Source organism: Mus caroli, chromosome 9, assembly GCF_900094665.2.
Source record: "Mus caroli chromosome 9, CAROLI_EIJ_v1.1, whole genome shotgun sequence".
In the NCBI taxonomy this organism is placed as follows: domain Eukaryota; kingdom Metazoa; phylum Chordata; class Mammalia; order Rodentia; family Muridae; genus Mus; species Mus caroli.
The window spans coordinates 59,837,539-59,851,390 of record NC_034578.1 but is presented as its reverse complement, the minus strand read 5'-3'; the positions used below and the strand labels follow the sequence as shown (position 1 = coordinate 59,851,390).

The following is a 13,852-nucleotide window of genomic DNA, read 5'->3' as shown; positions in this document are numbered from 1 at the left end:
TTTCCTTTCCTTTCCTTTCCTTTCCTTTCCTTTCCTTTCCTTTCCTTTCCTTTCCTTTCCTTTCCTTTCCTTTCCTTTTCTTTCTTTCTTTCTACGGCCCTCAGAGCACCATGAGGAATATTGGTAGTTCCATGCTATGCTCTTCACATAGTGAGTGACACAAAACAAAAACAAAGAAAAACCGGATTGATCTGTAACTTTCTTGCTTAAAACCTTCTGGCACCCCAACTTGTACTCTTCACAGACACACAGACACATACACACACGCCACACAATACACAAAGACACATAGACACACACACACACACACACCACACAGACATACATAATACACACAGACACACACACAGACACACACACACACAAACACACACACACACAAACACACACACACACACACAGACACACACACACACATGCTGCACATTGAGCAGGTTGCAGACCATTCATTCCCCAGGGTCCTTGGGTACTGCAAGATCGGCTTTTCTTAATCCTAGTGTTTATCAGGTTCTGTGCTCCAGCCACACACAGATCTTCCTCAGTGCCCCACACACCCAACTCCTTCCACCTGGAAGCTGCTCTCTTTGCCTGGGACAATCTTCTCCAAGGCATCTCTGTCTCTGTTTCTGTCTCTGTTTCTGTCTCTGTCTCTCTCTGTTTGTCTCTCTGTCTTTCTCTGTCTCATCTCTGTCTGTCTGTCTGATGTGTATGTGTGTGTGTGTCATATAGGTGTGTATGCCTGAGTGTATGTGGAGGCTAGAGGACAGCCTTAGGTGTCCTTCCTCAGAGTGCTGTCCCCCTTGCCTCGTCTCTCACTGACTTAGAGCTCTCCTAGCTTAGGCTAGGCTGCTGGCAGGTAAGCCCTGGGATCCATCTATCACTGGCTCCCCGGAACTGGGATTACATAAAGTATGTGTGCCCCACCCACTGGCTTTTTCAAATGGGTTGTAGAAATGAAACTGAAGTCCTCATAGACATAAGGTAACATTTCACCAACTGAGCCACGCTCACACCCTAAGCAAGCATTTACTGAGCCACGCTCCGAGCAAGCACTTCTCTAACTGAGTCATCTGCCAGCCCTTTCCAGAACATACTTTCTCCACTGGTGGCTCCTCCTCAACACCAAGTTTCAATGTCATACCTCTGAGATTGTTTGACCATCTTATGAAGAACCCATTTTTCTCCCTCATAGCATCTTCTTTACTTTCACAGTAAAAAATGATTGCAGGTTCTTTAAGTCACACAAGGGAAGGGACCAGTATGTGCTGGAGCCTTCTTCTAAGAGCTTCTAAGATCGGGTTCAAGCTCGTATTTAGCCGTGATGTGTTAGTAGTTTTAAAACTGACCAGGGTGGGAAGATTTATACCAGCATAATTGGCCCCTGCTTCAAATAAAGATTCTCTCTACTCCAGGGCTGGGGAGGTGACTCACTCAGTAAAGCGTTTGCATCCTAAGCCTGAGCATCTTAGGTCAGGTCCACAAAACTCATTAAAAAGCCAAGCGCTCTGGTGTTCACTTGCTCTGGGAGGCTGAGACCTGCAAACCTGTAGGCCAGCTATCCAAGTTCCAGGCCAGAGAGAGACCCTGTCTCAGACACGGCAGAAGGTGTCTGAGGACTGACATCCAAGGTTATTCCCCACATGACCCCACACATGTGCCATGCATACGTGCATTCATGCATCCCACTGACGCCCTCAGCTGTACACACACACACACACACACACACACACACACACACACACACACACTTTCCACTTCATTCCAAAAAACAACATCAACTGATAAACATTTCACAGCACAGCCCTGGAAGGGACTTTGTTCTTTTTTCTTTATTCCGAGCACCTAGGACAATGCTTAGCACACAGCAGGTGATCATTTGTGAAAGATGAAAGCAAGGATACACTTGCGAGACACTAACCTGCTATAGTGGTTATGGGACTATAATAGCTACAGCCCCAGGGAAGGGAGAAGCTTCGAGTGGTGAATTTGGCTCCAGAAGTCTTAGCTCCATCCCTAGTGGGGCTCTTTTTCCTGGCCCTCAATTTCCTTTCCTGAAAAGGTACCTGCTGGACTAGGTGCCCAATCTCTAAGTCCTAGCATAAGGTTTAAAGAAATCCATGCACGCCCACTCTGTGTCTCCACTCCTGAGGTCACACTGTGCAGCACAGCTGCCCGGGTGCTGTTCGCACAGACGTCAGTGGTACAGTATCCAGCTCAACAGCCTCCCTGTGACCCCCTTTCCCTGACATACTAACCAGCTCTAAGAGCTTGGTTTAGTTTCCAGTTCCTGGGCTTGGGTCTCATTTGCCTTGGGCCTGTAAATAAAGAGATCTGTGCATCCAAGATTAGCCTCAGTCAGGGAAGTGGGCAAAGCCGGGCAAACTGCAGGGCAGAGCTAGAGATGTGCAATTTGTGGCAGGGCTTTCCCTTGGACAAGAGGAAGGAGGGTAATGAGGGCCCGGAGAGCTGCCGGCCACCCTGATCTGGTTCTTTGAATGTCAACTAAAAAAAGGAGTTGTGGGGGGCCCTTCCCTTCCAAGCTAGCAGGCTCACCCTGCAGCGGATGCCCACACCCATTTAGAAAGCTCTCTGGCTGCATAGGGCTCAACACAGACCCACTGGATGCCACTGGCTTGCTTGCTGGGGATGGGAGACTTTGAGGAGGGAAGCCTAGGCTGCTTGAGGCTCATGTAGAAGTCCTGGGTTTGGGTATAGGTCTGGGTTTTTGTTGTTTGTTTGTTTGTTTTGAGGCAGGGTTTCTCTGTATAACAGCGTTGGCTGTCCTGAAACTTGGTTTGTAGACCAGTCTGGCCTTAAACTCAAAGATATCCACCTGCCTCTGCTTCTTGAGTACTGGAAATAGGTGCGTTTTGTGGTTGCAAAACCATCTCCATTTTCCACTGTACTTTCTCATGAACCATCTGTTGTCATGGAAACAGAGAACTGCCTGGTGGGTAGTGAGCATCTTGACACTGGAGCAATGCACACCAAGGGTGTGCCACCTGTATAGGATTCTCGGACTCTGTCAAAGTCTTGTTGTTGAGCATCGAGGGGGCAAGGGATGGTCTTGGGACCCAGGATTCCTCATGAATGTGAGGAAGATCAAGGTCTAGCCTGTTTCCTGGTGCTAGAAGAAACTATCTTGAAATAGAGTCCTTAGGGCTGGGTGATAGCTCAGCCAGTAAAGTGTCGGCTGCACAAGCATGAAGGCCTGAGTTTGATCCCTGAGAACACACGTTGGGAAAAAAAAAAGTCTGGCTATGGCAATGAGCAATTGCAGTCCTGGTGCTAGGCGTGTGGAGCCGGGTGGAAGCAGGGCTCGCTGGCCGAGCAGCCGAAGCTATCAGCAAGCTCTATAGACACCAGTGAAAGACTGAGGAGTAACACCTGAGGCTGTCCCCTGGCCTCTGTGACCTCTGTGTGTATTGCACATGTACCTGCACACACACACACACACACACACACACACACACACACACACACACACACACACGAACACACACTGCACCCTGAGGAAAGTGAGAGAAAAATGACTGTCCTGACAACTGGGTACCTGCTAGCCTCTCCAGACCCTGTGACCCCCAAGAGGACAGCTGTCTCCTAAGGAAGCTATAACAAACCCACAGGGGACAGCCACAGCAGCCAAGAAGTCACATTGCAGCAATGGAGAACATCTAGGTCTGTCTATATAAAGTTCCCCAGTCAAATGGGGTATCCCATAGCTTCTTAGTTCTGGGGAGCAGAGGCTGAAGGGTCCTTCTGGGGACCCTATGGCAGCACTTGGCATACGGTGTGGTGGATGAGTCTGTGTGGAACACACAAAGATTAACCAAAATTGTGTGAATGAAAAAGTAAGAAAGAGGGTCTAGGGACCTGGCACAACCTGTCGAGTGTGTGCCTAGTACGCGTGAAGCCCTGGGTTTGATCCTCCGTGCTGTATAAACCGGATGTGGTGAACATACCTGCAGACCTAGTACTTGAGAGGTAGAGGCAGGAGAATCAGAGCTCAAAGTTATCTTTGGCTAAGTAGTGAGTTCAAGGCTAACCTGGGCTACATGAGACCCTGGAAAAGAGGAAAAGGGAAGGAGAAATAAAGGGAGGAATGGAAAAAACCAAAAGGAGGAAAAAAAAAACCCAAGAAAGTTTCCTAAGATGATCAAACTGTGCTGAGCTTGGGGTCTGTTTCTCTTGACAGCAGAGGTCTAGCCTTGGGAAAGCCCCTTAGAATCAGTTTGTGGAGTTTGGCTGCCTGGATGGAACCCCAGGCTGTAGCTTATCCCCTGAGTGATCTTGACTGTGGCTTCATATCTACATCACAAATACTGCTACTAGAATTTACTGAATATCCTATCACTGGCCAATAGTCTGTTGGGTACTGGGTACTATTTCTGATTTTTCACACTGATCCCATAGGTGGGTATTATAGTTTCCACTGCACTGTCTAAAAAGATGACTTGTCAGGGCAGGTCCAAACCCCTACATCTGAGGTCCATGCTCCTGAGAAGGGCTTGGTTGGGTGCAGACTCAGACCTCCCACCTGTAGCCAGGTTTCCCATAAGCCACCAGGGAATATTCAGATCACATGACCCCTAGAGACTGAGTGCTAACCTGGGTTCCATGCTCAGCCTCCCCATCTTCTCAGGGTCCCCCCAAGTCTTTCTTAGGTGGAAGGTGACATGCTGTACTGTATGATTGGCATGATAATGAGGCAAAAAGTTCTTCTCTCTTGTCCCCTGTTGCCTGGGGGACAGCATTGTCCTGTTATATGCCTGCATGTCCACCACAGGTACACAAGGCCTCTTCTGTGTTCCCTGAAGTGCTTCAGAGAATGGTGGTGAACACATGGGCAATCCAAGCCAGTTTGTGGTACTTCTGGGCTAGCCTGTGGTACTTCTGGGCTAGCCTGTGGTACTTCTGGGCTAGCCTGTGGTACTTCTGGGCTAGCCTGTGGTGACCCATTCCCTACTTTCTAAAGTCTTTCAAGAAGTCACCACACCCTTCATCAGGCTTCCTTGCCATGTCTACCTGTGATTCTAGACTGCCATCCAACTCTTGTAGCCTGGAAACATTCATTTATAGATGGCTGGACATTACTATAATTATAAACATCAGCATGGCAGTCTGGTGTCTTAGGAAAGGCAAGTAGGGGGCTATTTATTATCCAATGGGACTGGGAGTTAAGAGCTATGAACTACTAAATCCACTGTCTCATCTGTTCATTTCTACAACTATTGCTTGCCTACTCTGGCCAGGTGCAGGGCTGGACCTTAGGATACCTAAGTAAACACAATCTTGCTCTCATTGGATTACATTGTTACAGCCTGTAGTCTACACCACGAATAAAGGAGGCCGGCCATAATATGAGATGCCATTCAATGCCCTCTAGGGGCTAAAGTGTGATGGGGGTGGGGGAGCTCTGTCTCTGTGAGAGTTTGCAGAGGAGGGTGCGATTTTAGTGAGCAGTAACTAAAATTGAGGCCTTGGTGAGATGGGAACCAGAAAAGAAGTTGGGGGTAGGGGGTGTTGGAGGTGGGCGATATCAGCCATAGGCTCAGGCATTCGGACACTTGGTCTCCAGTTGGTGTTGCTTTGCGGAGGAAATGGTTATGGAGAGGCACAGCCCTGGAGGAAGTGTGTCACTGGTGGGGCCTCTCTTAAAGCCTCCCCCTGCTTCATGTTCACCCTCTCTCTGCTTGGTGTTTGCTGTTAACCCTGTGTTCTCTCGGCTTCCCACATCTGCTGCCATGCCATGTCAGCCAATTGTTGCCATGCCTCCGCCCAGCCACGGTAGACTGTTCTTCCTCTGGAGCATAAGCCAAAGAAAACTTTCCCTTAAGTTGTCTTTGGTCACAGTGTTTTATCATAGCATCAGAATAACTAATACAAAGTAACTAACACACCCAGAGTCTGGGGCTGTGGGACTCTAGGATTAGCGGAAGATAGAGTCAGAAAATCAGGGGTCTACTCAGGGTGAGCGCTGGGGTGGGGGGTGGGGGGGAGGCAGCGGGGTTTGCAGCATGGCCCAAGCTAACCTAGCAGTTTCCTCTTGGTTGTAGGGCAGAACAGCATTCAGGACAAGGGAAAAGTCAGGGAGACCTGTTAGACACCTATACCATGAGCCATGGGGACATCTTCAAGCCCTCCCTGTGGTAGCCCTTCAGGCTCTGCCTGCTTCCTGGTCTTAGTCCAGACATTGAGGACTTGAAGGGAGGCTTCAGGTCCAGGGTGGTGTGGGACCAGGCTCTCATGCAGAGGTGGTGTGAGGGGCTAGGTTTAGGATGTGTGAGATAGAAGTCAGGGGGGTCCATACTGAAAGAACATCTGAGTGACAATTTGGTCCTGTTTGGGATGATAGGCAGGGCCTATTTCGGGGTCTGCCAGTGTCTCTGCCCTTGGCTGGCTTCACCGTCAGCAGCAAGCACATTCCATGGCTGGTGATTGGCTTGCGGTCTGGCCCGGCTCTTTCGATGGTTTCTTTTGCTCTTTAAAAACCAGAATTGGAGTTCTCTTTAAGTTTAGGGCATGAATCACTGCTTGTGGCCTGGAAGGGGGATGGAGGAACACAGTCTTTGTGATGTTGGGTGCTAGAACTCACTCAGTCTGTAGGCCCCTGCAGCCAGCTGTGGGATGGATCCCAGTGCAGACACTGGTCCTATCAGCTTCTGAGCTTCTAGCTGACCTGGCTCTGAGTGCCTCTCCATCCACTTCCAAGTCCAGAGCTAACCATAATCAGAAGGACTTCACACTTGGGCTCATGTCCTATTTCTTGAAGTTTTCAATTGTTTTCAAACAGGGAGCCCTGAGTTTGATTTTGCATAGATGCCTCCAGTTTATATAAAGTAAGTCCTTCAGATATGGTGATTGGGGTGATCCAACTGACAGTAGCTTTGTCTATTTATGGGTTTTATAATTTCCACCAATTACTATGAGGGGCTGTGATTTCCTGGAAAAGAACAATTCCAGAAGGGGGAGAGGAAATAAGATGATTTTATGGTTCCTTTTCTGGAAGGAAAAAAGAGTAAGGGTCCTAGGAATGCACCAGACAGAGAAGGAGGGTGGTGGAGATGGAGAGAGGTCTACAGAGAACCCCTAGTGGTCTATAGAGAATCATCAGTAGTCTACAGAGAACCTCCACCAGTCTACAGAGCACCCCTAGTGATCTACAGAGACTCCCCCAGTGATCTACAGAGAACCCTCTAGCAGTCTACAGAGAACCCTCAGTGATCTACAGAGAACCCCCCAACAGTCTACAGAAATCCCCAGTGGTCTATAGAGAATTATCAGTCGTTTACAGAGAACCCCCACAAGTCTACAGAGCATCCCCAGTGATCTATAGAGACCTCCCCAGCAGTCTACAGAGAACCCCCAGTGGCCTATAGAGAACCCCCAGTGATCTACAGGAAACCCTCAGTGGTCTACAGGAAACCCCCAGTGGCCTATAGAGAACCCCCAGTGATCTACAGGAAACCCTCAGTGGTCTACAGGAAACCCCCAGTGGTCTACAGAGAACCCCCAGTGATCTACAGGAAACCCTCNACAGGAAACCCTCAGTGGTCTACAGGAAACCCCCAGTGGTCTACAGGAAACCCCCAGTGATCTACAGGAAACCCTCAGTGGTCTACAGGAAACCCTCAGTGGTCTACAGGAAACCCCCAGTGGTCTACAGAGAACCCCCAGTGATCTATAGGAAACCCTCAGTGGTCTACAGGAAACCCCCAGTGGTCTACAGAGAACCCACAGTGAAAGAAGTTTGGCTTAGTTGGGTGATGCTGGGGGAAGAGAGCTAGCTGTTGTTTTGTTTGGCATCCTGGAGTGCATTGCCATGGTAACTCACCTATCTTGCCCCACAAGCCACAAGAAACAAGCAAACAAACAAAACCTCCCTCTGTCTATTTTTGAGCAGCAGCACCCCCCAAGCTCGAGACAGGGTTTTCCTCCCTATAGCATCAGGCTCTCCTGTCAGACTAGGAGGCTGAGGGGCTGGACCATGAACCGCTGCTTCATCCGAAGACTACCACTAGCCTTTCTTTCCTTTGGCTCAAGATACCACTTAGATAAAATGCAAATGCCTTCCAGTAGGACACATCAAATCGTCCTCACTCATTAGTGATATTTCATATCAATCAGCTAATCAGGACTGAAAACTGAGCGGGTCTTGCCTGGGGCAGTGGGAGGGAGAGAGTGGGATGTGGGACCACCTGGGCATTCAGTATTTTGGGCACTTGGAGGCAGGCAGGTGACAGAACCCCTGGGAGGGACCCACTCTGATAAATCACCACCCTGGACGAAGGCTCACTTTCTAAAGAGAATATCCTGCATGAATTAATTAATGCAGATGGGGGATCCAGCTCAGTGCTTGCTTCGGATGCGTGAGGCCCTAAGTTCAATACTATCCCTATACCGGAGGCAAAAAAGAGCCAGGGAGGCAGGGAGGTCCTGGCACTGCCTTTGACTCTATGGCAATGGCCTTGGACAAGCTATTTGACTTTTCTCTTGGAACCTGTGCCTCCATGAGAGATGAGAAGAGCCCGCCACAGTGCCTGTCACAAACCAAGTAAGAACTGATGAAGGGCCGTGGAGATGGCTCAGCAGTTAGGAGCGCTCTCTGTGTTTTCAGAGGACCTGAGTTTGGTTCCCATTAACCAAGCCCAGGCAGCTCACAAGCACTTCTAAGTCGGTTCCAATGCAAGTGATCGGACACTCTATTCTGGCGTTTACAGTCCCCTCCCCACGTGGAATGTGAACGCCCATACTCACTCCCACACACATACACAAAGAAAAGAAATGATGAGGATATTAGAACAATAGTACCAGCTCCCATGGACAGTGGCTTATGGGCTGCCAAGGACCATTTAGTACAGTGAATGTGAATGGATCACATATGAGCCACTAGCCAGATAGATCATCAGCCTGAGAAGGGCTTGTTCTCATTTTATGGTTCATGAAATGGGCCCCTGGGAGGGGAGCTGCCCAGGCTCACCCACCTAGAAGGGATCTGCATCCGGGCAGGCTGGTTCCCCAACCTGTGTACTACCACTGCTTAGTAAAGGGTAAGCAGTTAATGTGCCAGAGAAAGAGGTGAGAGGCAGCAGGGAGGGGCTGGGCCGTGTGGACTATTCCCTCCAGGAAAGATTTCACACGTATTATAAGTTTTAAGGGCGCCACATGAAAGCTCTCTGCGGAAGTTTAGTTTATAGACAACTCCGGTCTCTGTTTTCTTCCCTCACTGCTAACAAACTGCTGAACATTAAGTGGGCAGGAGAGATGTCAGGTTTGAGATGTGATTTGTGTGTCATGTGTACATGTTCATGTGTATGGGTGCAGGTAACTTGGGCGTGTGCAGGCGTATGTAAGGCCAGAGGTCAAGGTCAGACGCCATTCAGTCACGATTTACCTTATTTGTTGAGGCTAAGTCTCTTGATGACCCTGGAGCTCACTGCTGCAGCTCGCCCTAGGGATCCTCTGTCTCTGCCTCCCCAGGGACGAGATGACAGGCATGCACTAGCGCTCCTGGCTTTTTAACATGGGTTCTGAGGGATGGAAGTACAATCCTCAGACTTGCATGGCAAGCATTTTACCATCTGAGCTTCCTCCCAGCCCTCAGATGTGATTTTTGATCATGACAAACCCTTCTCTTTAAATTAAGCTACACTGCAGTAATCAACTTTGACTCCAAAAAGAAGAACCTGGCGCTGTGGAGAGACGGTAATACCTCAAGTTGAGCATTGTGGAGAGGAAGGATCATTCCTCAGATTGCCCAAATGAACTCCCCATCCACACAGCAAGAGGCAAGCCAGTTGTCCCAGAACACGGTTTTGGTCCAAGCAACAGGGGCAGGACACTGGAGAGGGTGAAGTGGGGTTCCCTACTGTTGCAGAAGGAGGAATCATAAGACTCAGAGATGGCAAGTGAGAGGGGAGAGCCGAGTGAGCTCCTAGAGGGCCCACAGTCCGGTGTGGCTGGGAACCATGAGAAGGGTGGTGTTTGCATCTCCTCTCTGAGAGATGGGGGCACAGGTGTGGTAGCTAGTCATCCCACTTTATGATGGGTTGGGTGGGGGAGGCAAAGTGATCAACTGCATCTCAGCCTCTGCCCTTCCAAGTTGGGGGAGGGGGCATGTCGAGCCTTTTCAGTCTCCAACAGCCACAGAGCTAGGTTCCTGTTGAAGGGGGAGCTACACCCACAAGGACACACAGAAGTGAGCTGGTCTTTCCCCTCCTTAATACCAAAGAACCACCTGCACCAAGATCAAATAGATTTTAGGAAAAGCTCCGAGCCAAAATATTAAGTCTTTCAGCCTCTTCTGGGACCAAGACCTAGGGCCAGGCTGGTAGGAGTGGGAGAGTCTTGGTTTTTAGGGTCCTGGCACTTATGCCTCTGAGCCTCCAGTATACCTCCTTAGCCATCTCCTGTCAACTTGAGCTCAAGAGGAAAGCTCTGAACACCTCAGATCCTTCCTTCATGACCTACGAGGTGGCTTCCAGAGAGGAAGATAACGTGGTGCCACTTGCTAAGCACTGGGAAAACTAAGGCCTATTTGGTCTTTGCAATAACTTTACAAATTCTGTTACTACCCCTACCTTGTAGAAGAGGAAATTGAGGAAATTATTTGTCAGGGGCAGTAAGGCCTAACTGCAGAGTCCAGGCCAATTCCACACAGAGGGACTCTGGGGCCTTTGTTGCCACAGTGCCTGATCTTGCCTTGTGTCTTCTTGGAGCCTCCCAAAGGATCCATATGATTCACAGGTAAGGGACCAAAGTGAATTCTGTCCTTGGGCCAGGGAAATGACCCACTGATCCCTCAAACCCTTCTAGTACTCAGAATCCAGACTAGTCAGGCACCTTTATGCCATTAAAAGGAAAACGGGTGTTGTGGCATTGTGGTGTTTTTGTAACCCCAGTGCTGAGGCGGCGGAGACAGGATGGTCTCTCAGGGTCATTGACCAGCTGCCCCTTCCTACTTGGCAAGTCCAAGGTCAGTGAGGGACAGTCTCAGGTAGTGAGGGTCAATCCCAGGTCAGTGAGGGACACTCTCAGGTAGTGAGGGACACTCTCAGAATGGTTGATAGTACTGGATGGTGCCAGGGACAATACCTGAAGCCTTTCTAAGGCCTCCACACTCATTTACACACACACACACACACACACACACACACACACACACACACACACACACACACACACACACACACACAAATACAAACACACACACAGACACCTAAACAAACACACACACTTACACAAGCACCCCCTACACCAAACACACATACATACAAATTTACACAAGCACTCACACACTCAGACACACACATACACACTTGAGCAGTCATACACAAATTGTCACCCCTTCGTTCTTTAGTCCCTAGAAATACGAATAATGTCATTTTAAGTTCCATACACTATGCTTTGGGGGTGGGAGTGGGTGATCCAGTTCCTCTTCCAGGAAGCCTTCCTTACTTGTCTACTGGATACTGAATCTCTCTTGTATGAGCGCGTGCGCACACACACATACACACAGAGGCCTTACTTCCTCTTCTCCCTTCATTCCCTCACGCCTCTGCTTAATTCTCTAAGTTCTTGCCCTACCCTGTGCCACAGCAGGACCCAGGTGGCAGGGGCACATGAGTTCTACCTTCTTCTTGTAAGCAGATGTCTGTCTAGTATTGACGGATATGTATAATGAGTCCCATATTCCAAAAACCCAAACTGATCAGCAATAATGCAGAAGTGGTTTTCTCCATATAAGGGAGGCGATGAGTCACAAATCCTTTCTTGAGAGGTCCTTCAACACTCCATCCCTCAGAGCTCCACCCACTTCAGTTGCACAAACATTAGCAACCACTGATGGAGTCCCACTGTGCGCCAAGCCTCAACTTCCACAACTCAGACAGCTTCCACAACTCAGAATTCTGCCTCCATTGTCCCCCAGGAGAAAAGCTTTTAGAGAGCTCACAAGGTCTGTGCAGAGCTACTTTCCAAACTCTTGCTCTTAGCTTTGGGATGCTTGGACTGTCCTTCTCTGGGGACACCTGCCTAGAGTCACCCAGGAGGTTTTAGCTCCTTCCTGTGGATGGATTTCCAGTGACTGCAGGCAGTTCCTTCCCTGAGTGTACCTTCCGTGGGTTTCTCTCCCTGGAGCTTTCTAAAAGCGTCTGGTCTGGCAGTAACCCTTTCCCCGCCCCTCCCCCAACTCGAACTTCGAGCAGTAAAGTTTGCTTTCCAACTGAGTCTCTGGGATCAGAATGAAACCCAGCCAGTTTCAAGAGACCTTTCAATTGCAGGGCATCCCAGAAGCAGCAAAGGACAGAAGGATATACGTGTGTCCCCAAATGGGGACAACTGACCAAGGCTTGGAGAGAGCCACCGGACTGGATAGGGGTGAATCTTCACTTGTACTACCCGAGGGCACCTGTCCAGCTGTCACTGCCTCTGTCCCCTTCTATTGGTCTCAGCTAGTGCCAGAGACACTCAGAAAGAGCGGCAAGGTTGGCAGCCAGTACCAACCAGTTTGTTCCTTCGGCTCTATCTAGCTCTGGCTCTGGCTGGAGCATTCCGCCACGCTGTGAAGGGGCCAGGAAAACTTTCCCTAGCCGCGCGCAGCACAATGCGGTTGGCTGAAGCTGGGCTGAGCATCCGCACTGTGGAGGCCTGAACTAGGGTACCCCAGGCTGAGAACCCAAAGACTTGTCTCTCTTTCCTTCAGTGACAGTGCCGAGGTTCCCGCTACGCCCCCACACCTGGAGTACATTAAGCAGCGGCGCGCATTACAGTGACGGCGGCTTCCCCCGAATTACTGAATAATTGCATAATTTCAAGCGCGAGCTGGGGACGCTGCTCTGTTCCTACACTAGTGTTAAATATCTGTTCCACCGGTCCTGGGCTGAGGGATTGTGCCCTCTGTTTCTGGTGGGGCTGAAGAGAGTTTACAAACGCCTAGCAGCCAAACTGGAGGGATTCTGTGTCTTCCAGGACTCCGGGATCTCTTAGGACTCCCGGCTCTCCAGGGCCGCCAGGATCTGTCTCTCCACACTTCAGGGGTCTCTGCCCTTGGGTGGCGGGGGCAGTCGGGTCACGCTCATTCGGCGCGATCTGCCTCCTTCCCCAGCTGGGGCCTTGGACCCTCGTCAATGGAGGGATGCCTGGATGGCAAAGTGGACACTTGGGAATTATCCCCAGAGCCGCATCGGGAACATCAGAAATGCTCAGTGGTTCTAGCAACCCGAGTCCCGTCTTCTTTCCCCAAACACATCAGAGTCCTAGAAAGAGTTTCCTAGGCACACCTCCCTCCTTTGCTATCTTGGTGGGACTGTTGTAACAGCAGCCCTTCCCGGCAGACCTGTGTCCCCAAGTGCTGCTGAAGGAGGCGCGTCGCATCTCTCTTCTCTCAACTTGAGCTAAGGTCCTGGAGGACTAGGGAGGGGCTCCCGGAAGGAAAGACAGGCTAGGGGGACACGTACCTGGCCAAAGACTGAGGGTCCAGGCCACCAGGAGGCCCCTGGGCAAGTCCATGGCCCGCTGCGCGGCGGCTGGTGTCGCGATGGTCGCGCGGCTGAGAGCCAGAGACAGCCTCGGTTCGAGCGTCCTGAGCCTGCACTGATCCAAGCTCCAGCTCCCTGACAGCAGCGCAGAGGAAGTGGGAGGGCTCCGGCGGCGGGGAGGGGCGCGGATACCGCGGCGGCCCTGGCTCCAGGCCAGTCTAGGCCCCTCTGCCACCTGAGCCAGCCGCAGGCTGCAGCCCCGACGCCCTCGCCAGTATCGCCCTCCCCCACTCCCAGCCCATCTAACCTCAGGGTCATAGCAGAGAATGGCTTCTGGGAGCCAGCCACCTTGCCAGCTTAGTACCTGCCTCTCC

The 13,852-nt window shown here is 50.5% G+C and overlaps 1 protein-coding gene across 1 annotated transcript in view; it reads right to left on the bottom strand.

Moving 5' to 3' along the window:
• Itga11 (integrin subunit alpha 11) overlaps positions 1-13,590 on the bottom strand; it is a 106,680-nt gene extending 93,090 nt beyond the window's left edge. The window contains exon 1 of the mRNA XM_021172144.2: positions 13,458-13,590. Coding sequence (XP_021027803.1) covers positions 13,458-13,509 — 52 coding nt within the window. The 5' untranslated portion in view covers positions 13,510-13,590. The remainder of the gene's footprint in view (positions 1-13,457) is intronic.
• Between the last annotated feature and the right edge of the window lie 262 nt (positions 13,591-13,852).